Source organism: Melopsittacus undulatus, chromosome 2, assembly GCF_012275295.1.
Source record: "Melopsittacus undulatus isolate bMelUnd1 chromosome 2, bMelUnd1.mat.Z, whole genome shotgun sequence".
In the NCBI taxonomy this organism is placed as follows: Eukaryota; Metazoa; Chordata; class Aves; order Psittaciformes; family Psittaculidae; genus Melopsittacus; species Melopsittacus undulatus.
In genome coordinates, this window is record NC_047528.1 from 3,305,949 (window position 1) to 3,332,149 (window position 26,201).

The 26,201-nt window shown below is 47.0% G+C and overlaps 2 protein-coding genes across 2 annotated transcripts in view; one reads left to right on the plus strand and one right to left on the minus strand.

The window, feature by feature from the left end:
• RSF1 (remodeling and spacing factor 1) overlaps positions 1–11,910 on the minus strand; it is a 59,165-nt gene extending 47,255 nt beyond the window's left edge. The window contains exon 1 of the mRNA XM_034072733.1: positions 11,699–11,910. Within this exon, the coding sequence (XP_033928624.1) occupies positions 11,699–11,900 (202 nt within the window). The 5' untranslated portion in view covers positions 11,901–11,910. The remainder of the gene's footprint in view (positions 1–11,698) is intronic.
• A 291-nt stretch (positions 11,911–12,201) lies between these two features.
• Positions 12,202–22,843, plus strand: AAMDC (adipogenesis associated Mth938 domain containing). Its single transcript, XM_005144766.4, has 4 exons — positions 12,202–12,249; positions 16,705–16,855; positions 21,346–21,441; positions 22,141–22,843. The coding sequence occupies exons 2-4, from the start codon at positions 16,724–16,726 to the stop codon at positions 22,279–22,281; spliced, it is 369 nt and encodes a 122-aa protein (XP_005144823.2). The 5' UTR covers positions 12,202–12,249; positions 16,705–16,723; the 3' UTR covers positions 22,282–22,843.
• The last annotated feature ends 3,358 nt before the right edge of the window (positions 22,844–26,201 follow it).

The following is a 26,201-nucleotide window of genomic DNA, read 5'->3' on the forward strand; positions in this document are numbered from 1 at the left end:
GTGCAGAAAGCAAATCCACTCCTCAGCTGGTCCTAACTTAACATCAACAGCATGAACACAGACCACTGGCAACATCAGTTTGCATTAACAAGTTGGGCTGAAGACTGAAATGGCTCAAACCAGACTCCATGTCTCACCTGGTCCCTCCTGCCACAAAGAATAATACCAAAGAAGGGCTGGGCATGAGAGTTCCATTTTTGGTTACATCAGGTAATAGAGCTGTGGAACACAAGTCAGCCACTTTAATCTGTGACCTCCTGCAAGACTTTGTATCTGTCAAGGAGGAACCACCTACCCATACTTCAGAGCAGAAGATTTTTCTCTGGAGAATAACATACCTATGAAATTACAATTTCATAAAGTTGACCAAAACCAGATGTAAAAGCTCCTTGCTTCTGATTCCTTAAATCTTTGTTCAACTCTAATATGTGATACTCACTGTGTTCCACTCCTGTGCTCCAACACAAGTTTGGGTATTTTTCCCAGCTGTATTTCTGGGCTTTTTCAGCAGAGGATCTAACCCTGGCTGCTCAGCATCCTTCCACATCATCAGCTGCTCCAGCACATCATTTCCTAACATCAAAGTTTTATCATGTTTCATCTTTATTGCCTGCATTTCACCAGGGGTTTACCATGTAGCTCTCACCATGGATGCTTTCTTACACTGCTGCTAACTCCAAGAACACCACACCACAAGCTCTGGGATCAAACTAAGACTTCCATACTTCTATCACCCACTAATGAATATGCCTTCTGTGAAGCATCCCAACTTGTTCTCAGGAGGAAACCATTCTAATCCTGGGAGTCATTAATACTAAAAAGCAGTAAACGTGTCCTGGTACTTGTGCTACCAGATAAGCTGGAGATGAGCTGGAAAACAGCCAGAGCAGCACCAGAGGGACACTGAGTGGAGGAGGAAATCAAGTGACTACTCAGAGGCAAATTTCATTTGGTGAACTGCTGGGTCAGGATTTTGCCAACCACAACTGTTAGGATAGGAAAAAAGAACTTAAAACAAGCAAAAAAAGCCACAGAGCTTCATGCTGATAACCCCAACTTTCTGGGAAAAAGGGATTTTTAAGGCTAGGACTGATTGCTTGTTATCAGTTCTTCAAGTATCACTTTAGCCTGGGAGTTTAATGCTTTTCTCTAAGGTACTACAATACCTGAATTATCGTAATGGAAAGAAATCAAATGCTAAAGCACAGCTGCTGAAACACAGGAGTCTTTAGAAACAGCCCTTCCCTCATTTTGAGAAATGGTTTGTTTTCCCCAGACCATTACAGACATCAACAGGGTCACTATTTCTATTGTAGTTCAGAGAAATTCTCTGCTGCTTGAGCTCCAAGAGCTTTGTTTGGCTCTGGGGAAGAGAAATAACTCTCTCAGGCTGATGGCACGCTGCATATATGAGAGACAAATGCTAGAAGGTACTAAGTACTCATTAAAGCTAAAATGTAGAACAACTGAAGCAAAGGAGGGTTCATCGATTTGGGGAGAAGGAGGGAGAGGAGAAGGAGTAATGAAATAAGGAGGAAAGATCACCTTAGTGTTATAAATGGCCACAGATCTTGCTATTCCACAACTGGAAGAAACTGTGCTCTTCCTGCAAGGTTGGAAGTAACAAAGAACATAACACATCTTTGTGTGAGTTTTATTGTTTCTCAATGATTTGAGACAGGATAAAGATGATGGACATGGAGCTCTTGGAGCAAGACCAGAGGAGGCCACGAGGATGAGCAGGGGCTGGAGCACCTCCCTTATGGACACAGGGTGAGAATGTTGGGGCTGTTGAGCCTGGAGAAGAGAAGCTGCGTGGAGACCTCAGAGCAGCTTCCAGTGTCTGAAGGGGGCTCCAAGGATGCTGGAGAGGGACTCTTCATCAGGGACTGCAGTGATAGGACAAGGGGTGATGGGTTCAGACTGAAACAGGGGAGATTTAGGTTAGATCTAAGGAAGAAGTTCTTTACTGTGAGGGTAGTGAGGCACTGGAATAGGCTGCCCAGAGAAGTGGTGAATGCTCCACTCCTGGCAGTGTTCAAGGCCAGGTTAAAAGGGTCTTGGAACAACCTGTGGAAGGTGTCCCTGCCCATGGCAGGGTGGTTGGAACTGGATGATCTTAAGGTCATTTCCAAACCAAACCAGGCTGGGATTCTATGATTTATTCATCACCTTTCCATTCTCTGCCTCTGTTTGCCAGCTCAGTCCTTCAGTAGCTCCCATCCTCTCCTTCACACTACACAAAGGAAGTCTTTCTGTCATTGTCTTCTGCCTCCAGCTGGATATCACCAAGTCACTAAGGAGGTTCTCTTTACCCTCCTCAAAGCTACCAGGTTTCTGCTTGAGGGATGCAGTTTATCAGCTACTGCAGAGCACAGAAACATCACAAATAGTTGTTCTGTTTTAATCTTCATCAACAATACTATGTGTCTTCTAGAAGGTCTTCTCAGGCCATAAAGAAGCTATTCTTAATATCACCTTCAAGACAGCCTCAGAAGTGGCTGTACAAGGCAGAAGGCACTAATAACTGCACACACATATCTATCTAACTGTTATTACACCAGACAATGCTACGTGGAAATAACCTCAAACAAGAGGCTATTCCTCAGCTTCTGCAGCCCACTGAAGGTGGCCAAGTCCAAGAACAAGGACTGTTGGCCAAACCACAACCTCCAGCTTAGGTGTGATGATGGTGTCACATAGGACTCACTTTGATGGTTAGAAAGTTCTCTGATACAAATACACCACAACACAGTCTGAGGCTTCTTCAGTAAACATCATCTCACCCTGACCAGAAGAATTTCCACCAGCATTCCAGGTTCTTGTACTCTTGTCCTGAAATAAGGCTTGGAGCAAGCTGCCCTAGTGGAAGTTGTCCCTGTCTGTGGCAGAGGTCTGGAACTGGATGAGCTTTAAGGTCCCTTCCAACACAAACCATTCCATGACTCTGTCATTACACATTACTGCAACAACTTATGACTGTACCAAAGAGTCACATCAAACCCTGTAACTTGTGATCAGCAGTATACAAATATGCTTGATACCATACATTAAACACAAGAAAAATCAATTACACTAGCATACAACCCTGCTTCTCTACCTTCTTCTTTAGAAACATATCTAATCTTAAGCTTGAAAGTCTGTCCAACTCCTTGTCATTAGACGCAGTTGGCTTTTGCTCGCTATTTTAAGCAGCTCAAAGCTGCAGGTATGTCTTTCCCATACAGATACTCAACAGCAGTTTAAGTCAATATTCATTGTTAATGTCTTCAGAGAATGGTGAGAACCCTCAAACTTAATGCTGTAAAGCTTTCCAGGTATTGCAATGCCAACAAAAATGCCTGACATAACTCACTGGAACAAGTGGCTTCAGCAGTTTAACTCACTCAAAGGGAGAGCTGATGTTAGAGGTCTACAAGATATAGACTTAACTGTTTTGAAGTTCCAAAGACTATATATTTTTCAGTTTCAGGTATTCTCTACTGAAATAACCTAAAGAAATTATAAATGGTTTCCTTGGGGTTTCCACAAGCCTTTATGCTCAGTTCATGATAAAGACAGAGGAGGGAAAGGGGAGAAAAGCTTTACCAAAATGGACCTACTGCCATCTGCATGTCATCAGGTCCTTTTATTCAACGCTTCAATAGAAGCCAACATGTGAAGAGTGGTTTTATGATCAAATTCCAACCAAACACAACACATTCACAGAATCACGGGATGACAGAATGGTTTGGGTTGGAAAGAACCTTAAGATCATCCAGTTCCAACCCCCTGCCATGGGCAGAGACACCTCACACTAGACCATGTCGCCCTAGGCTCTGTCCAGCCTGGCCTTGAACATCACTAGGGATGGAGCATTTACCACTTCTTTGGGCACCTTCACAGGGAAGACCTTCTTCCTTCTATCTAACCTGAATTTCCCCTGTTTCAGTTTGAACCCATCACCCCTTGTCCTATCATGCTGTAATCAAGTTAAAATCTTCTACCCTGGGTCTGGCAGGATGATTGTAAAGAGTCGAAGGAGATAAAGATGCTTAAGCTGTAGTGGGAATATGGAAGAGTGCCTCAGACTGGAAACCCCAACCAAAACACACCCCATGTTTTCATGACCACCTTTAGCACCATCATTACCAGCAAGATTTTGATGCTGGATTGTTATATGGCAGAAAGAATACGTAAAGCATACATAGATGTAACCAACAAATACAACCGACCCTGCTGAGCTAACATAGCCCCACACCCTTTGGAAGATGCCATCACCTCCAGGAGATGTTCCCCCATTCACATACTGGGGAACTGGCAAAGAGCAAGTGGTTTGTGTAGTCATGTGTAAAATCAGATCTCTGCTGTGCAAGCTGAACACTGGAGTAATATTTTCAGTTACAAGAGACCAAGTGCTTAATTAACATTTACACCAATTCTCCAGCTATTTACCAACACAAATGAGGTGGGATTTGATACCATGGGTCCTTAAACACAGCCCTAAATACAGATGTAGCTCTTGCTCCCCTCCATCACATACATCTACTATTCAGAATGTTGCAAGTAAAATCTCTTAGTTAAAAGACAGTATTTTTGTTAGAACAAGGAGAAAAAGTATTGGTTTCCTGTGCTGGTTTGGTCCAGTTTGGCCAGTTTTGCCTTTGGTAGAGAGAACAGCACTGAGGCACACTGTAGGATGATCTGTATTGGTACCTCAGGTTTGCAACTGAAAGTACAGTAATACGGAAGCAAGGACATCTCCCAGCTCTCCAAAGTTCCACTTATAATCATATATTGGGTTGCTGTGATGGTTTTGGCTGGGGTAGAGATAATTTTCTTCATAGTAGCTGGTATGGGGCTGGTTAGGATCTGCTGGGAATTGTGCTGATCACACAGGGATGTTTTAGCTATGGCTGAGCAGTGCTCACACAGAGTCAAGGCCTTTCCTCTTCATCACACCACCCCATCAGCAAGTTGGGAAGGGACACAGCCAGGACAGCTGACCCCAACTGACCCAAGGGATATCCCACACCATAGGATGTCAGCTCAGCACACAAAGCTTGGGGGAAGAAGAAGGAAAGGGAGGATGTTAGGAGCAATAGTGTTTGTCTTCCCAAGTCACCATTACATGTGATGGAGCTCAGCTGTCCTGGAGATGGCTGAACACCTGCCTGACCATGGGAAGTGGTGGATGAATCCCTTGTTTTGCTTTCGCTTTACCTGTTAAACTGTCTCTATCTCAACCCATGAGTTTCCTCACTTTTACCCTTCCGATGCTCTCCCCCATCCCATGAGGAAGAGTGAATAAGCTGCTCTGTGGGGCTGAGCTGCCAGCTGGGGTTAAACCACAACCATCCTTTCTGGCACCCAACATGGGGCTTGAAGGGTTTGGGCTAAAGACAGGTCTGATTAGAATGTTCTAGTTCATATTTATAGCTGTTCTTCCTGTTCAGCTATTAACTTGCAGGCTCCTTGCTTGCCATGGGGCTCAATTGCCTTGCTGTAAATTCAAGTCAAGTGTTTTTTGCTTTGCTGTTTGCTGTAGTGGTGCTCATCTCACTCTGCTCTGCCTGGGAACACTTGGTAACAGCAGTGGCCATGTGCCTGGGCTGGCAGATGGCCAGGGCATGGCTGCTGTGCCTGTGCTGCTGTACTTGGCAGGCTGGAACTCCAGTGTCAACTCCAGTCAAAGGGACTGTCACCTGTAGGTGAGTTCACCTGGGAGCAGGACACCCTGAAGCTGTGGATGAGTCCACTCCAGAGCAGGTATATCTCAAAGCATCTGTGGCCATGGTTATGTGTGGTGCACTAGGTGGACCTCTGAAGGGACTGTGGCCAAGGGTAAGTCCACACTGGAGAAGGTAGCAAGCAAGCAAGTAGCTTGGTTGGTACATTCCTTGGCATCCTTGGCTGAAAACAAGTGCAAGCTGAAGCAGGGGCAAGGGGAGGAGTTCATTACAATGTTAAACCCTACAGCCTGAGCCAAAGGGGCTAGGGATGGAGACTGCAATGGAAATACCTCTGAATTGTTGTAAACCAGGATTTGAGTTGCATGTTATAGGAATTACTATAACAGGAGATGGAGCCTAAAGTCATAGGGTGAATTAACTCAGTGGACATTTTACAGACATTTTAAGGGGTGACACATAAACTAAGGCAAAGATATATGTATTAGATCAAAGGATGGAAAAGGTGGCAGTTTGTGATGATGTACTGGAGAGTACAGGACTTAAGCATGAGGTGGCATGGAATAAGGGGTGGAAAATGTGGTTTTGGCTGAGATAGAGTTAATTTTCTCCACAGTAGCTGGTATGGGGCTATGGTTTGGATCTGTGCTGGGAATAGTGTTGATCACACAGGGATGTTTTTGCTGCTATGAAGCAGTGCTTACACAGAGCCAAGGCCTTTCCTGCTCCTTACTACGCCATCAGTGAGTGGGTTGGGGATGCACAAGGAGTTGGGAGGGGACAAAGCCAGGACAGCTGACCCCAACTGACCCCAGGGATATCCACACCATAGGATGACAGCTCAGCATATAAAGCTGGAGGAAAAGGAAGGGAGGGGGATGTTGGGAGTGATGGTGTTTGCCTTCCCAAGGCACCACTACGCGTGATGGAGACCTGCTGTCCTGCAGACAGCTGAACACCTGCCTGTCATGGGAAGTAGTGGATGAATCCCTTGGTTTGCTTTTGCTTTACCTGTTAAACTGTATCTCAACCCACAGGTTCCTACTTTTACCTTTCCAATCCTCTTCCACACCCCACCAGGGGAAAGCAAACAAACTGCTCTGTGGGGCTGAGTTGACCGTGACAGTTACTCTTTAAAGAAATCCCACATGAAACACTTGACTTTCTGAAGCATCTCAACAACCAAATTCTGGGTTAACCCCATCACCATCTTGACAGACACTCAACTCTGGTCTCTCTCAAGAAGACCATTATCACTGTAAACCAAGTCACAACACTGTACATACAGCAAGAATCACCATAGGCTCACACAATGGTTTGGGATGGAAAGGACCTTAAGCTCATTCAGTTACAACCCACTGCCATGGCATTCTTAAAGGCAAGGTATACTTCATAAAATCAAATCTTCACCAGACAGCTTTCAAATGAGCCACCAGCCAGGAAGTTCAGCTATTTTATCATAAAGCCTTCATCAGAAGCAGCCTATTTTCACACCTCCCAGCTGATCCCACAATTCAACAGCAAACTCAACACCGCACATTCCTCTTTTCCTCTTCCAGCCTGATTTACATCACCCCCCAAATCCCAAAGAGCATTTCAAATTGGTTCGTGCACTTTAAGACAAGACCATGCCTGTGTACACACAGTTAAAATATTTACCCCCCTATTAATACAGGCTAATTTGATATCAAAACTTGTCAAACAACTACAGGAAGTTGTTCTTGAGCACTGCTGTTATGGCTGTTTGTCTTGAAATTCTCAGGTAGGAGAGATAATACAATAAAGTTCAAGTGCTGTCTGAGCCTTAATAACCTAAAATGCCTCTAAGAAATACTTGATAGCTTCCTTGTTGTCAGCATCTGCTCAGCATCCTCACAGCACCCCTTCTGTAAGGGAAGTTATACCTTATACCCTTAATAATGGACAAATTCTTTGCTGTAATTATTAACTGGAAAGAAAATACGAGTGTTCTACAAATACTGAACAACATACAAATGAGATCCTGGTTCTCCTTGAGGCTCCTAACAAAGAAAACGACCTCTACTGATCTCTGGCAAGAGTAACTCTTGAGACAAGACAATCTAGGCAGTGTTTAAAAACACAGGACCAAAAAACCACCCCAAACCCAATACTGGAACTGCTGAACATCAAAACGGGGTTAAATAACCCCACAAACTATTGATTCCCTTCCTTCATTGCAAAATTAATATGGGGAGGAGCTCGAAACAGCCATTATTTCAGAGCAGTCCTCCAGTATGTGAAGGACATATATATATAAGGATGCTGGAGAGAGACTGGATAGCACAAGGAGTGATGGGTTTAAACTTGAACAGGGGAGATTTAGGTTGGATACAAGGAAGAAGCTCTTCCCTGTGAGGGTGCTGAGGCGCTGGCACAGGGTGCCCAGAGGAGCTGTGGCTGCCCCATCCCTGGCAGGGTTCAGGGCCAGGTTGGACATGGCTTGGAACAGCCTGCTGTAGTAAAGGTTGTCCCTGCCCATGGCAGGGGGTTGGAACTGGCTGAGCTTTAAGGTCCCTTCCAACCCAAACCAGTCTGGGATTCTGGGATTCTACTGAGATTTAAAGTTGCTCCAGATACAAGAAAATCAGAAAATAAAACACTTCATCGGCTCTGTAGCTATTTGCTCTGATTTTATGTATCACTGTCAATGCAAATCCACTGTCAAGCAATGCTGGTATCAAAAGTGAAACTGTATAGAACTGAAATCAAAATCCCTTTTGCTATCCAAGGAAAACTACATACAGTTGGTAAATAACAGATGTTCAGCAGAAAAAAAGACCACTTTAGTTTTCAATCAATGTTTAGCAACTCTATGACTTGTACACTTAAAAACAGCACTTTGAAGACTAATGGAAGTAAATATTATGTAGAGAAATCCAGTCATGACAAGCATTATCCCAGAAGCATGGTTTTCCCAAAGGCTAAGTGCAGGGTCATGCCCCTGGGTCAGGGCAATCCCAGCACAAACCCAGGCTGCGGGAGACCGGATGGAGCAGCCTGTGGAGAAGGACTTGGGGTGCTGGGTGAGGAGCAGCTCCCCATGACCCAGCTCCAGTGAGCGCTGGAGCCCAGAACCCCCCGTGTGCTGGGCTGCACCCCCAGAGCGTGAGCAGCAGCTCAGGGAGGGGATCCTGCCCCTCTGCTGTGCTCTGGGGAGACCCCCCCTGCAGCCCTGATCCAGCTCTGGGGCAGCAGCACAAGAGGGATGTGGAGCTGTTGGAGTGAGGCCAGAGGAGGCCATTGAGCTGCTGCGAGGGCTGGAGCAGCTCTGCTCTGGAGCCAGGCTGAGAGAGCTGGGCTGGGGCAGCCTGGACAAGAGAAGGCTCCTGAAGGGGAGACCTGAGAGCAGCTCCAGTGCCTAAAGGGGCTGCAGGAAAGCTGGAGAGGGGCTTGGGACAAGGGATGTAGGGACAGGCCAAGGGCAATGGCTTGAACCTGCCCAAGGGGAGACCGAGATGAGCTCTTAGGCAGAAGCTCTTCTCTGGGAGGGTGCTGAGGCACTGGCACAGGGTGCCCAGAGAAGCTGTGGCTGCCCCATCCCTGGCAGTGCTCAAGGCCAGGTTGGACACAGGGGCTTGGAGCAGCTGCTCCAGTGGAAGATGTCCCTGCCTGTGGCAGGGGTTGGAACTGGATGAGCTTTAAGGTTCCTTCCAACCCAGACCCATCTGGGATTCTGTGAATGAATGTCTCACGTTTTTGTCAAGTAGAAATTGTTCTTAAAGGTGGAAATCTAACCCTGATGAAATGCTGGCCTTAAGGTCCCTTCCAAACCATTCTGTCATTCCATGATTACACGTTGCTACAATGTATTATGACTTTACCAAAGAGTCACATCAAACCCTGTAATTTCTGATCAACAGCACATAAACATGCTTGATACCAAACATTAGATACAAGAAAAATCGATCACATTAACTAACATCCTGTTTCACTACTCTGTCCATGAGGAATACACCCAATCTATACTGTAAGATATCAGGTAACAGCCACCAGCATCCCAATCCAAGGACCATGAGTTTCTTACCAAGTTGTAACCAAGAAAACCCTTGTCAACCCATAATGAAAACTCTATAATCCAAGTCACTGGAAAGCTGTTTAGAACATGGTTATGCAGAAATCATTATCCCACTGACACACACATCATGCAATGAAAGCCATTAGGATTATACTTGTTAATCAAATGCATATCTTAAAACACAGGTCACTATCTCACACCTTCATTTGAATTTATACTGCAGCTCACACAAGAAAATTACTCTTACACACCCACTCCTATCCCATCACAGAGTAAAAGCATCAGCTTTCTTTACAGACATCACTTTAAAAGACGTATTTTCATTAACAATTCAAACAAGAAGCATGTTGGTGGGGCTTATGAATAAGTTTTGCAACAGGTTAACAAAACTGTGCTGCTCCTAATGCGTCCTTTATATAACGTAAGAGATAAAGGGCTGCTGGGGAACTGAATATAAATACCTGCTTTCCAGAAAGTTAACCCTGTTTTTAGAAGTTAGCGGATCTCAGCTGTCTGTTTCACACTGATCAGACAGTGGGCAACACGGGGAGACAACACATTAATCCTATTTCACTGTATTTCTGCATTGGCTGTTGGGAACTCACAGACAGGACAAATACACTCTGCACAAAACCCAACTTCCTTTATACAAGGGAGTCCTTACATGCAGATTTAAACACTCCCCCCTTGAAGACAAGCAGGGTTGGATGGGAAATGAGGGGAGAATGAGTGTGTTTAGGGGGAAAAGCAGGGGCTGCTGAACCAAAAGCAGCCCTGAGCTGGGCTTCTCCAGCAGCAGGAAGTTTCTATGGGGCCTGGCCGAGCATGCGCCGTGAGCTCCACAGTCTCCCTATGTGGCAAGAGTGCAGAGGCACCAACCAAACCAATAACAGAGACAAGAGACCAAGAGCAACAAGCACCTTCCCCTCTATATTCCGGCTGCAGCCTCCATAAAGCCCTCCCCAGGCTTGGACAGGGCCCTCCCACATCCATGGCTGGGAGCAGGAATTAAGGAGTCTGGCAACCAAATCTGCTACTGGAGAGAGGGGGAGAGGGGAGGAGGAGCAGCTTGAAAGGGAACAGCCGAGTGTATAACCCATCCCTCCACCTCACACAGCTCAGGTGGCGGTGGGGAAGGAGGAAGCAGACAGATTATGCCCCCCCCCAACTACAAGAGGGGACGAGAGGGAGGAGAAGAGAGGGATGGAGGTGGCACACAATGGCTGACTGTTGGTGGGGAGGAGATGGCCTACAACAGCAGTCATGGGGAGGGCGCAGGGCTTCTCTGTGCCTCCCCCTCCCCATTCCTCACCCCACAGAGAGGGAAGGAGGAGGGGTTGAAGGAGGATCAGGACATTGCCTTGTGTGTGTGCGTGTCCTTCTTGCTTTAGGGGGTGAAGGCAAAACGGACACATAGGAAGGGCGGGGATGGGGGGGGAAGGCTGAGAAGCAACCCCCCAAGCTGTGGGGTGGGGAGGAGATGGAAGAGCCCCACTGCCAGCGCTAGGGTGAACAAAAATAGTTATTTCAGCTTAGCCTCCATTCTGCAGGAATCCCACCCGCACGGAGCACGGGAACAGACTCAGGGAAACAAGAAGGGGGGGAAAGAAGGAAAGGGGGGGTCACAGCCGATACTGTCAAGGGGGGAGGACGGAAAGAGGGAGGGGGAAAGGCCCTCCACCTCCTCCCCATGCCCCACAGCGGGGAGGCAGCTCCCCCATAGACACAAACAGCTGCTCCCCCCCTAAAAAAAGCAGGAGAAGGCTCCCCTCCCCCCGGAGCGCCGCTCCGGGAATCCCAGGCCCCTCCTCTCCCTCAACGCGCTCCACCCCCGGGGCCGGGAGGAGGCGGGGGGGGAATAGCCCCAGTCCCCTACTTCAGCCCCAGTCCCCTACTTCACCCCCAGCACCGCGGTCCCCCATCTTCAACCGGTCATACAGAGTGTATGTGGGTGGGTGGGGGGGTGGTGGGCTGAGGTAACCGGGCCGCTCACCCTGATCTCCAGGCTCCTGCGGCGGCTGCAGAACGCGCTCCAGCTCGGGGAAAGGCAGCTCGGGCAGGTCCAGTAAAGCCCCGTAACGCTCGAGGAAGGAGCAGACGACGGCGAAGTTAGGCCAGGAGCCCGGGCAGCACGGGCCCGCCGGAGGAGGGGCAGGCGGAGATGGGGCCGGAGGAGCCGCCGCCGCCGCCGCCATCTTGGACCTGAGGATGGAGAAGGCGCTGAGGGGAACGAGGGGGGAGAGGGAGGGAGGGGGCGCTGCCGAGCCGAGCCGCCAGTATCCCACAATGCACCGGCGGAGCAGCGAGGGGCGGGGGGGGACGGCTGCCCTCCGCCGCGTGCGGCAAGGGGAATGAAAACAAGGCGGGGCTCCCCCACGGCTATTTATAGAGGGGCGGGGATAGACCGCCCCGCTGACCAATCGCAACGGTGGTGGGCGGAGCCAGCAGGTAATGCTGGCCAATGAGAGGGCACCGAGCGTTTCCCCCCTCCCCTCCCTTCCGCGGTGTAGGTAGACGTTGCTCCCGGTGGGGTTGCGCTGTGGGGTGAGTGTTAACGGTCGGAGCGGATCCACTCAGCGTGAGGGGACGCGGTGGGACGGCAATGGAAGGGGAAAGGGAAAAGGAAAGGGAAAAGGAAAGGGAATGAATGGGAACCCTAATGGTCCCCCTGACAGGCAGCCGCTTTGTAGAACTGCCCGGCGTTAAAGAGTGATGAGGTGGCAGGGCCTTGCTTTGAGGTGGGGTTGGGGGTGTCCGAAAGCGGTGGTGCCCGCCAGGTCTGCACCTTCCTAACTCTTCTCTTGGTTCTCTCCCACCTACTTCGAGGAATCCCGCTCTATTCCCATCACCTCACCCTCTGTGATCTTCACCAGTAATCCCCTTCACCCGTTTCTCAGCAGTATTAGGTGAATGAGCTCCCAAAGAACAGTTCTTCTAGTTCTTAAACTTGGTATCTGTCTCCTCCTTACCCGGTTTAAACTTAACCTGTCTTTTGTACTTGCTGTTGTGCTGTCAGTTATGAAGTCCTTAAGGAGACCTGCTCCTTTAGCTGCTGTATTGCTCCTGAAATGGCTGAGAAGTTGCCTGCCTTCACCTGCTGACCCTGAAGAAAGAACGTTGTCTTTTGATGCATTAGAGCTGTTCTGGCTGAAGCAGGCCCTATACTGACTTACTCCTTCACCTTTGTGCTCTTTGACCTCATCTTGCACTTAGATTTTATGAAGCATTCATTCCCTCTGCAGTCTCTTAACAAAATACTCTGATGTGCTGCTGTTGTGCAGCTTTTATACTTGATCTGTTGCTGGTGGGAGCTGCTCTGAAACAACATTTACCTTCACTGGAGATGAGTGTTGGCAACTTTAAGATCCACCTGCTTGTTTGACTGCACTTGATCTCAAGTTTCTGTTTCATTCTCAGCTGTTCTTTTCTTCAGCCGCTGCTTCATTCGGTACAGTCTCCTCGCATAAACTTGTGGTTTGCCTCCTTTTAAGCTCTCCTTCCTTTATGTGCTGTGACTTTACACTCTCATAACTTTGCTTATAGATTCCTGAACCATTCCTCCTCCTCGTCTCTTTGTGTTTGAACGACTGCAGCTTACAGAAACTGTTAGGTTAGGTTAAACTTGTGAGTCATGGAGTTCATGGTCTCTGATCTTAAGTGATGGTGTATGTTTTGGTGCTGTACCTTTAGCATAGTAATTAAAAAAGCCAAATCATTTGTTGGGGAAGCATTTTCCTGCTCCTTGCTGATTGGTGACAGGACCATGCCCTGTGTCCATGTCCTGGGTTCAGCAGTAGCAGTCATTTTCCTCCTTCTTAGCTGGTGCAGTGCTGTGGTTTTGACTTTCAGTGCTGATAACACCAATGTTTTTAGTTACTGCTCAGTAATATTTAATCTGACCAAGGACTTTGTGAGTCTTATGCTCTGCCAGGGAGGAGGGGAAGCTGGGAGGAAGCAGAGACAGGACACCTGACCCAAACTAACCAAAGAGGTATTCCCTACCACAGCACGTCATGCCCACTATATAACCTGGGGGCAGTTACTGGGAAGGGTTATATCACTGCTCGGTCAGGCTGGGTATTGGTCAGCAGGTGGTGAGTGGTTGTATTCCCTTGTTATCTCCCCTGTCATTATTATTGGTGTAGCAGCAGTGGTTTGTGTTATACCTTAGGTACTGGGCTGCTCTTATCTCAACCCGTGGGAGTTACATTCTTTGGATTCTTCTCCCCATCCCTCTGGGAGCAGGGGGGAAGGAAAGGGGGAGTGAGAGAGAGGCTGCATGGTTCTGAGTTACTGACTGGCCTTAAACCACAACAGTCCAGAATGTTCAAAGGTCCAGATAAAATGTTCATTCTTACTTGAAGATACTCTTTACTAATTCAAATCATGTTACTGGTATTCTCTGGCAGTATTACAGGAAATAGCTTTAGATTACAATTTTTATGTATGGCTTTTAAGTTTTGTTTCTTTGTTTCTGCTACTTGCTTATTTTTGTGCTATCCTAGAAACAAGAGTATGGATTAGGAAGCTCTTCCCTGGGAGGGTGCTGAGGCGCTGGCACAGGGTGCCCAGAGAAGCTGTGGCTGCCCCATCCCTGGCAGTGCTCAAGGCCAGGTTGGACACAGAGGCTTGGAGCAGCTGCTCCAGTGCAAGGGGTCCCTGCCCGTGGCAGGGGTTGGAGCTGCGTGAGCTTTAAGGTCCCTTCAACCCAAACCAGTCTGATTCCGTGAAGCCTGCATCTCCTGTTTGCATTTTGTGCCTGTTTGGTTGCCCAGTTCCAACCTTGTAATACCATTTGGATTGGGAAAGCTGATATTTCTAATTACTGTTCATTCACCAATGTCAAATCTCCAGGTCTAATTCTGCTGTTCCCTCTCAAAGGCAGCACAGGCGAAGGTTATTTTCATTCTCCAGAGGCAGGCTGTGAGCAGTTTCTTCAACCTTCAGTGTGGTTGGTGGCTGATTTCACTCTGTTGGGACTACAGCTGGTTATTCTTCTGCTATAATCTCCCTTCAAGCAGATCTTTGGGAAAAAAGTCTTGCAGACCGTTGTTTAAATGCACTGCATTGTGGATGTGCAGTGAAGGAAGCCAGAATGCATGAATCCAAGCAAGTTTCATTCCCTCATGGCTGCTTGCCTGTTTGGCAGTGGATGCAAGAATCACAGAGTGGTTTGTGTTGGAAGGTACCATAAAGCTCATCCAGTTCCAGCCCCTGCCATGGGCAGGGACACCTTCCACTAGAGCAGCTTGTTCCAAGCACCATCCAGCCTGGACTTGACACAGGGTTGCACTTAGCCTTGCTGAACTCCATGAGGTTCACATGGTCCCACCTCTCCAGCCTGTCCATGTCCCTTTGGATCCCATCTCTTCTCTGCAGCTATTCTGTGGAAGAAGCACCTCTGGCAGACTTGCTTCTGTTCTGAATCCAAACTAATGTGTTTTTATGTCATGTGAAGAGACACTGAGACCCTCTCCTGGCAATCTGAGGAGAGCGTGTTTGTGCTGTGATTTGCTGTAACATGTTCAAGCCAGGAAAAAGGAGGCTTTCCAGGAGGGTTGGAAACCTGGTAACCCAAAGATTCCTGTTTTGTGAGGGCTCTTTAATCTCTGCCACTATCCTGTGATTGATTCATTTTTTTGTTTCCTGATGGATTTGGATTAAAAAGGGAAAGATGAGAAACCTCATGTCTGGAAACATCAGCCAGGGAGAATTTCTGGATTGTTCAGGAGCAGATCTCTTTTTACTGCAGGAACAACCAATTTTCTACATAATGTGGTGTTCAGACCATCTTCCTCCTGACCTGGACAGATGGGAAGGTGACTCCCTCCGAGGAGCATTTCCAGGGTGTCACCAGGCAATTCCTCTTGTTATCTACTGCCAGAATCACAGCAGCAATCAGTTCACAGTGATGTGAGGGACTGTGAAGAGGGTATAAGCTTCCATGGGGGGGTGAGCTGGTGCTTTGAGTCCCTGCCTGATGGCTGCCCAGCTGTGACTGTGATAGAGATCTCAAAATGACTGTGCTTAATACCAAAAAGCAGTTGGTCGTTAGCAGTGCTGATAAGGCCTCAGCTGGAGCACTTCATCTAGTTCTAGGCAACACACATCAAAGATGCATGCCAATTGTTGGCTGCCAAGGGAAAAGAGAGGAGAAAATAAGCAGAAATGTAGAAAACATGACTGAAGGGAAGTTGATTTCATCTAAAAGAAAGGAAAAAAAACACAAAGAGTTAAGTCCTTGGGAAGCAAAAGATGGTGGAAAAGGGAAGGCTTAAGCTGTTCTTGTCAGCAATAGAAAGGATTAGGAAAAAAATGGGTTTACATTGAAACAATGAAGGTTGAGGTCAGACATTGGAAAATGCATTATTTGGGTGTTTAACTGTCCAGAGACATTTATCTCTGCCAGGAGTGACAAGGGAAAGAAGGTTGGAAAGTCTCCTTCGCTGTAGCAACACGGCAATGCCATTGTTCTGTTCATGGCCTTTCCATTGTGTTTACTGGGAGTTGTTTAACCTCATGTACCTCTTTTAATTAGCAAAGCAGCCAAAGAAATGGTGTGTCTCAGATATTTTAGGATATAACTATTATATTCATTGTACATTTCAGGGAGAAGATTGAAACCCAGACAGGTTGGAGCAAGCTGCTCTAGTGGAAGATGTCCCTGCCCGTGGCAGAGGGGTTGGAAGTGGATGATCTTCAAGGTCCCTTCCAACCCAAACCAGTGCTTACATGATTCTCTGTGAGAGGATGTTCTGGAACCTGATCCCTGTTGGTAGTTTTAAGAGCTGAGCACCCAATACTTGTACAGATTTAGCATATAAAATTATTAGTGCCAAATCCTGCACAAAATTACCCTCAGTTCAGTTATACCAAAATGATGTGGATAAAGCCTGTAATAGCATTTCCTTCCTAACTCCTTGGGGCAGAGCTTTCTGGTTATGTTAACATGCTCCATGTGTTAGCCTGATGTTATGCATTAAAATATCCTTTTTCCAGACTTTGGTTCAACTTTGTGATGTCTTCCCCTGAAATTGCTTCCCTTTCGTGGGGTCAGATGAAGGTGAAAGGCTGCTCCACAACATACAAGGACTGCAAAGTCTGGCCAGGAGGAAGCCGAACCTGGGACTGGCGAGAAACTGGGACTAATGTAAGTTTGCTGGTTACTGTCATCTAGTCCAAAGACCAGAGATTCTGCAAGTTGCCTTTTGCTTCCATCTGTTGGGCTTCTCCTGGGAAGAACCGAGTGTGTGTTTCAGGCATGACTGTGCAAACGGGCTGGAGGACTGTAGGCACGATGTCCTGTAGGTGATGGTGCAGCAACTCTCCTCCCAGCTCCCCTCACCAGGCAGCTCTCGCATCCCTTACAGCTCTCAAACAGCATTCTGTGTTTGGTTAAGAGTGCAGTTGTCACCAGCTGCTGGTAACAGCCTCTTTCGGACTGTGTACACAGAAATTGTCTTGAGTGAGACAAGGAAAAGTGGAAGTGAAGCTAAAACAAATCACCAGTAACTGACCCTGTGTGTTTGGAAGACAACAATGCATGTGGTTTAGTTTAGATCCTTTTCCTTGGGGTCCCTTGTGCTTATTTCAGAGGAAAGATATGCAGCTAGTGTCATACACACTGGCTTTGCCATGAAAAGCTCACAGTCTGGCTAAGCACACAATGACTGCTCTTGGTAGCCATATACTGAGTGCTTGCCCTCACAATTTTGAAGCTTTATCTGTAAATGCTATCAGAACAGTATAAAAGTCCATGGAACAGTATCGACATTCCAGTTTTAGAAGCAGGATAACATCTGTTGTGTTAGGAGCTTGATGTTGGTAATTCTCCCCCTATATTAGGCTTGCACTACAATAGCTGTATTGGCTAGGGAAAAAAAATCCAGGCTTTCTAAGCAAAAGTTAAAGCACAAATGGACTATGTACCAACCATGTCTTAGACCCAGCACCTGCATCCGCAGCCCTGTTGAATTCACTTTGATGCAACTCAAGGGCAGAACCTTTGGATTTGCAACTTCATCTATTATCTTTGGGGGAACAGAACTTTGCTAACCTGTCAGGGGTCCATTTATACAGTTTATAACACCAAGAGAAAGGTAGTTTGTACCTTTCTCTCTGCAAAGGTGTCTTTACCTTGCAGAAAGAGCTAGCTAGCTGTGTATATAACCTTTTAAAATGTAATTCTTTAGGGACTGATTACAAAGATGAAGCTCTCACTGGCTGGAGGGGTGGGCTGTGTGCCGAGAGTCACTTCCTGCTTGTTTGACAGTGGTTTTCTGGTTCTTTAGGTCAGTTCTATCCTTCTTGCCACTATGAGGAGTTATGTGATGTGGTTTAAACATGAATAGCAAGCAATCACTATAAGAACAGAGCTAAGCTTTTCCAGACTGCATCTCCAACTTGAAGAAATGTACAAAATGAATCCACTCAGCACTGGAAGTAGTAGCATTCACCAGATGCATTTTCTGCATGTTTCTTTATGGTAGACTATAGTGCATCTGTTTTCATTGAGCATGCTTTTCCTGGGGGTAAGTGGAGCTGAAGTTGGGGAAACAAGCAGTGCTGATCATGTCCCACACTCCAGCTGGAAATGAATTGCTTCCTTTCCTCCTCTGCTGTCAGGCCGCTGTCTGGTATGTAATCCTTTCATCGCATAACTGGCTCTGCAAGGTTCTGTAACTGAGCACTGATAGCTCATACAGCCTTAACCCTTAGGGATGGAAGGCAGCCTCCCTGCCTGGCTGCACTCCTGCCATCATGGCAGAAAAGAGTAGGAAGTCAGAGAACAAAAGAGGCAAGGAATTCTGCTGCTCTGCCTCTCCCCTCCAGCTGCCCAGTCGACAAGGATACACTTATTCCATCATGTTACATGTTTCCTACAAAACATGTGAAAGCCCCCACATTCAGTGTGCCTTGCCTAACCACAGGAAATCCTTTTGTTCCATGGCTTCAGTGTCTCAGGAGTACTTCTGTGACACAAACCTTCCCCAGTAATCCAGTTATTGCAATTGCAGTCAAACATTACAGTTCTTTTTGTCCGAGTTTTGAGCCTACTTTAAAAAACCCCAAAGGAAAAGCATGTCTTGTTCTGTCACAAACATATACTTGCAATGATTTGCTCTGGGATTGCTTTGTGGATTGAAGGGACCTCTGCATTCTAGGTGAAGATATCAGATGTGAATGGACTAAGGAGAGGACAGCTTTTGGGCTGGCCAGCTGTGTCCTGGGGTGCATCAAGACAGCATAGCAAGCCAGTTGAGGGAGGTGATTCTCCCACTCAAGGCCACATTGATGCAGCCTCACCTTGAGTGTCATGTGTGGGTTTGGCTGCCTCAGCATAAGGACATCAGACTATTAGAGTGTGTCCAGAGGAGGGCGACCAAGATGCTGAAAAGCCTGGAGAGAAAGTCTTGGGAGGAGTGGCTGAGGTCACTTGGCTTGTTCAGCTTGGAGAAGGCTGAGGGTGACCTCATCCCTGTCCTCAGCTTCCTCAAGAGGAGCAGCAAATGGGGAGGTGCTGAACTCTGAGCAATAGGACACAAGGAAATGGGAGTCAGTCTGCATCAGGGGGAGTTCAGGCTGGACTTTAGGAAAAGGCTCTTCAATGAGAGGGTGGCTGGACATTGGAATGGGCTCCCTGGGAAGTGGTCATGACCCCAAGCCTGTTAGTGCTCAAGGAGTGTCTGGACAACACTCTGAATTATATGGTTTAGGGTTAGGTAGTCCTATGAGGAGCAGGAAGTTAGACTCAGTGATCCTTTTGGGTCCCTTCCAACATGATGTTCCTGAAGGTAGTTTCCAACATAGTTGATTCTCTGAGGTCTTCTATGAACTTAGAGAACCATAAAGGCAAGCCACCTCTGTTGCTGAAATCCCAGGTACCATCCAGGCTAAAGGCTTTCTTGTGGAATAAGTTTAATCCATTCCTTGGAAGCTGCACTCTGCTATGGGAAGTTCTCTCACCTGCAGCTTGAGGAGCTCACTTGTTTGTTTCAGCTTCAGAAGTCTCACTTGCTCTGTTCTGCAAGCTGAGGCAGTGACAGGCCTGAGAACTCTTACATCTTGTCTGAGGCTGCAGCATCAGGTGCTGGAGACTTGGGCAGGGAAGAAAGAACAGGAGAGGACACAAAGAGCAAAGCTCACTAATGGGACATCAGGCCAATTGTTAAGGTGGTGCTTTGACCTTAATTCATTGAAAGTATGGGGTATTTTCTGGAAGTGTAAGGGATAAAGCATTGAAATAACATCCTCCAGAAGTCCACCATGGCATTACCTACTCCAGGTATGAAACTCATCTCAGTTCCCTCAAAGAATTCTACTCAATAGAAAAGGAGGGGGAATGGTATTTATGATCTAAAAACAATGCACACCAAAGAGGGGCTAAATTCTAGCACAGGTTGTGCAGTATCTTACTCTTGGCCATAGAGAGATACATAAAACTTGAATCCAGGAGGAGAATTACAGTGGCATAATGAAGTTTTATGTTAACATTAAAGGTGTATTTGTGGATTCTTATGTTTAAAGTAGTAGTAAATAGTTGTACTTCTTTAAAACCCTCATGTTCTTAAAGCTCTTTTCATCTTGGAGGAGTTTGGTTTCAAATACTCCTTTCTCCAAATTAGGAATAGTGCAGAACTTGAAACTGCAATGAAGATGACAATATATTCCAGTCCTCAGTGGTAAATGAGATTTGCAGAGTAAACAAGGAAGTCATTTTAGCATTTTAATTATCTGAGGAGCTTTTTGTAATTAAAATGAGGATTGGGCTGGGACAATCAATCAGTGTTACAGTCGGATTTTGTTCCTTTGAAAACAGCAATATGTTGCAATTTGTGGATTTCACTTTAGTTTTTAACAGCTATAAAACAGCTCATTCTTAGATGTAAATCATAGAGTCACAGAATGGTTTGGATTGAGAGGGACCTCAAAGCTCATCCAGTGCCAATCCCCTGCCACGGGCAGGGACCCCTTCCACTGGAGCAGCTGCTCCAAGCCCCTGTGTCCAACCTGGCCTTGAGCACTGCCAGGGATGGGGCAGCCACAGCTTCTCTGGGCACCCTGTGCCAGCGCCTCAGCACCCTCTCAGGGAACAGCTTCTGCCTAAGAGCTCAGCTCAGTCTCCCCTCTCTTGGGCAGGTTCAAGCCATTCCCCTTGGCCTGGCCCTACAGGCCCTTGTCCCAAGCCCCTCTCCAGCTTTCCTGCAGCCCCTTTAGGCACTGGAGCTGCTCTCAGGTCTCCCCTTCAGGAGCCTTCTCTTGTCCAGGCTGCCCCAGTCCAGCTCTCTCAGCCTGGCTCCAGAGCAGAGCTGCTCCAGCCCTCACAGCAGCTCCATGGCCTCCTCTGGCCTCGCTCCAACAGCTCCACATATTCTAGAAACATGTAATGCTTTTTTGTTTACCTGTTCAATGAAGTATTATAATATTGCCATCAACTGATTAACTGTAATCCTTCGTCTGCATATAGAATACCTTTTTTAATTACCAGTGTTATCTGCTGTGTTTATGAGGAGGCTTGGTTTACGTTTTGGCACTGCTAATTTATGCTGCTACTCTGTGGACATTTTCAAAAGACACAGCAGGAGCTTACCTGGTTGATGCTCTCACTACAAACTGGTGTTTTCCTCCCCTTGCTCTTAGCATTCTCCAGGAGTGCAACCAGCTGACCTTGAAGAAGTCGTCAAGAAGGGTGTTAAAACTGTGGTGATTGGTCGTGGCATGAGTGAGGCTTTGCAGGTAGGCCTATGTGCTGTGAGAAAGATGAACTGTTTGCTTTCCCTCTGATCGGGAGGAAAAAGAAATCAGGCGGAAAAGATGCCTTCCTAAAAGGGGAAAAACTCAGGATGCTGAATTGGCATCACTGAGCTCCTGACAGGAGTCCCATTTTCCTGGGAGAAACGTCATGTGAGATCCTCTGTGTTAGCATCACTGTGAAACAGTAAAACAGGTTCATCTGCTACAGGAGGAATTTAAACAAGAACTTCTTACAATGTCATTACTCACCCTCTTAGAACAGGTCATGAACTCGTTCTCTGGCCTGCTGTGAAGACTTTGATAGTGAGGTATTTTCATTACTCACTTCAGCAGATAGCACTTGTGAGTCCCTGTAGTTAGTCTGAGCTTCAGGAGAAGCCACTCTTTAGTTTTTGATGAGGTAACACGTTATGGAGATTAATTGTACCTTTAGCTCCAGTTCTATTTATTTTGGTAAGAAAGGGCTGCATTTTAATCATAGAATAACCAGGCCTGTAGTGACAGGACAAGGGGTAATGGGTTAAAACTTGAACAGGGGAGATCTAGGTTGGACACAAGGAAGAAATTCTGTACTGTGAGGGTGGAACAGGTTGCCCAAGGAAGTTGGGAATGCCCCATCGCTGCTTTACAGTGTGAGGGAAAAAGAATCTAATACTTGCTTTTCCCATTTCCTTTTCTGAGGTTCCAGCATCCACTGTGGACTATCTGAAGAACAATGGGATCGATGTGTTGGTGTTGCAAACAGAGAAGGCTGTGGAGCAGTACAACGCCTTGGCTACCCAGGGTGTCAAAGTAGGGGGGGTCTTCCATTCAACCTGCTGACTCCAGGCAGCTCCTTGACCACACAAATCACAGGCACATCCCTCCACTGCATCAAATTACAGGCAATAGAGTGTGGAGTTCTATGCCAAGGTATTTGTGCCCTGACAGTCTGAAATGCAAAGGCAGTTTATTAGATTGAAACAAATTAAGTGCTTATAAAAAGGGGTTTGGTAATGAAATCATGGAATGATACAACCATTTCCATACGTTCTTGAGACTGATCTAACCTGAACACTGTCATATTTTGGTTACTTAGCTTTTCACCTGTTTGCTAAATTAAAATACTAAGTTTTGAATACTTTTAGTAGGAGATTACATTATTGGCTACTGGAGTGCAGCCATAGGATAGCTGACGGGTACAACCAAGTGGGTATGAAGGTAAAACTTCATACAACTGAGTTAAAACATAAACGAAAAGCAAACCCAGAACATACAGCTTTGCCTCCTGCTGGTGACTTCAGTCGGGATGTTGGCTCATTCATGACCATCACGTAATTTAACACAAAGATTTTACACTGAGCTTGAAAAAGGAATAAAAAATAAAGTTTACAGGGAATCAACATCAAATCTGGGCCTTAATCCTCCCAATGACAGGAAAATGCTTTGAGTAGTGCAATATATATCTATTCAAGTCCTTATGTGCTTAAAATCACCAGGAACATTTGTCACAAGAGTTTGCAACCAACAGCAGATGCTGATCTTTAGGCAATCAGCCTACATTGCTGCTAGCAAGTGGGGCTGGATGTGAGGATTCTGACTGGTCTTGGTTAGCTGAGGATTTAAACATGGTGCCAACAAGCAGGTTCTTCTGCTGCAAGTTAAACAAGTTCTCTTCCTTGCTGTTGCTGGTGGGCTTCTATTAATAGACAAGTTCCCTTCTGTAGGTATTCTTTTCCCCACCAAGCTAATTCTTGAGCTGTGCATATGAAGTCTCTGTTAATGACAGCACAAAGGTGATACTAATGGCCTGAGGCGCTTGGAGCTCTACCAGCAGTAGCAGAGAGGCTTAGACTGGTATGAGAATGCAAAGACCTTCCCAAGCCCCAAGAATAACCCTTCACAAAATCCTCTGTTCCGTTTGTTTGCTCTGGTAATCATTTCAACCCTTTTATCTGCTCAAATACAAAGCAGAGGGAACGTAAGGGAAAGCTTTTATCTTGCAAGCTTCCTATGACAGCAATATTCTGTTAGTGCAGCTGCATTGGAGGCATCTCACCTAAACCAGCCAGAGCTGCCCTTCCAGCTGCAGCTGCGTGCTCTGGCACATCAGCTGGTACAACAGTCATCAGAACTGCTGGGGTATTTGTCTGCATAACTTCCATGGGGTGAAATAGGTGAACCAATACCCTGGAAAACTTGCAGGCAGCCCAAGGGAATGCCATAGACTCACATCCTGCCAATCCACTCTGTGTGAAGACTTTTTGCATTAAATTCTGTTCTCTTCTAGCAGGGGGAGTTTGACTCTCTTGATTGTGGTGATATATTTGTATTATTTCATGACCTTTTGGGTCTGAGCTAGGAAGACTTTGCAAGTCTTGTATTGAGTGGACAATACCAGTTTTTAAGTACCACAGTATGTATGTTACACTGTTAGAGATTGAGCAAACACTTGGTCTTTCTCCTCCAGCTCTGGGCTACCCAACACAAAGGGGACCTGGAGCTGCTGGAGTGAGGACAGAGGAGGCCATGGAGCTGCTGTGAGGGCTGGAGCAGCTCTGCTCTGGAGCCAGGCTGAGAGAGCTGGACTGGGGCAGCCTGGACAAGAGAAGGCTCCTGAAGGGGAGACCTGAGAGCAGCTCCAGTGCCTAAAGGGGCTGCAGGAAAGCTGGAGAGGGGCTTGGGACAAGGGCCTGCAGGGACAGGCCAAGGGGAATGGCTTGAACCTGCCCAAGAGAGGGGAGACTGAGCTGAGCTCTTAGGCAGAAGCTGTTCCCTGGGAGGGTGCTGAGGCGCTGGCACAGGGTGCCCAGAGAAGCTGTGGCTGCCCCATCCCTGGCAGTGTTCAAGGCCAGGTTGGACACAGGGGCTTGGAGCAGCTGCTCCAGTGGAAGGGGTCCCTGCCTGTGGCAGGGGTTGGAGCTGGAGGAGCTTTAAGGTCCTTTCCAACCCAAACCACTCTGATTCTGCGATTAATGTGACACATTAATGATGAAGCCAAATTCAACAAAACTGCTCAGCCCATATCCTACATTGAGGAAGATTCTTTGTGCTCCTCCCATCATGTGGAACTCCGTCTGTTGTCCTCCTAAAAAACCTGAGGGGAGCAGAGCCCATTCACTGTTTAGGTACTTTAGGAGCTGTGCCCTACCTGGCTTCATGCTGCAGCCTCTTAGTTGTTCCTTTCCTTTGTCAAAAGGTAGGATCCAGAAGCTTCCACTTCCAGAACAAGGAGTTACAGCATGCCAAGGAAACAGGTTTCACTTTCTAAAGGCAAACTCCCAGATTCCTCTACCATCAGGACAAGATTTCGGTGTCAAGATTATCTGCTGCAAGTCTTTCCCACCTGGAATCTTCTCTTCTTGCTCTCCTCACAGCTTCCTGAGGCAGCATCAGCTCCACTTGGGCTGCTCCAGTCTCTGAAAGCCCAATTTCCTTCTTGGTGCCTTTGCTACATGGTAGAAACAGCTGGGACTGATTCACCACAAGATTCCAGCAGCCCTCACTTGGTATCTTCATTAAATCTCTGCTTTCAGCTACAGCCATACATAACTGGGTACAGTGAAGGGCTCATTGGCCCCATCATGGGAATGCACTTTCCCAGGGCAGCATTTCTCATGCACACACTGCACCTCACCTTCCACCACGAGCCCCATCTCCTGCCTGCAGTGAACCTGTGCCAAAGCAATGCTGGGTGCCAGGAAGGTCCCAGGCCTTATCTTGGTGAGGCAGCAGCAGTGAGCTGGCAGCAGGAGCACGAGGCCATGAAAACACTGCACACCCCAAACACCCCAACACCGGTGGCTTTAAGGGACATTAAATGAGCCACAGAGAAGCTGTGGCTGCCCCATCCCTGGCAGGGTTCAAGGCCAGGTTGGACACAGGGGCTTGGAGCAGCTGCTCCAGTGGAAGGGGTCCCTGCCCATGGCCGGGGTTGGAAATGGATGAGCTTTAAGGTCCCTTCCAAGCCAAACCATTCCATGATTCCATATTTACAAATCTGCTTCTTCAAGCAGCAGGGAAATCAAAGGCAAATCTGAATTTTGGAATGGGTGCAGTCAAATGCTACTGAAGAGGTGTGTTTGTACATATTCAACTGGACCCTGACACTGAATGTTAAGAGCTACAGAACCCTTTTCTTTCAGTTCAGCTGAGATGATGATGCATTCGATCTGCTTGAACAGATGAACCTGCCATTTCTTCCATGATTCAAACTAGGAATCAGATTAAAACTCACAGGACACTATCAAGAAGAGAAGCCAACTGTGGAATACTCATGAGGAGACTGGAAATACTGCTAGCAGCCTCACAGTTCCAAGTGGTTTTAGGCATTTTGAATTACAGATGAAGAACTTTGCCACAGCTCTTCAGTATTTGATTCTCAGTTGGTGGTAATACAGAAAGTGAGTGATCTTTGCCTATTATGATGATGAAAGGAGCTCAAGCACAGCACGAAGGGAGCAAACAGTCGAAATTAGTCCCAGTGCTCAGAAAGTGGGAGAAAGATGCCAAGATTTTGATACTGAAGATGAAAATGCAAAAGGAAAGGTCCAGACTGGAGCAGCTGTTGGGGCCTGGGAGCAAATCAGAAACCATAACTTACATACCATTAAGCACAGAGCAGCCAAATCACCTTGAGGAGAAGCAGAGGTTGTGCCAGAGCTGGGTAATGCCAGGACCTGCTGGGTTTATCTACAGCACCAAAGCTTCCCTGTGCTGCGCATCAATATTGCTCTAACCTGACAAGGAAGGGCAGCACTTGG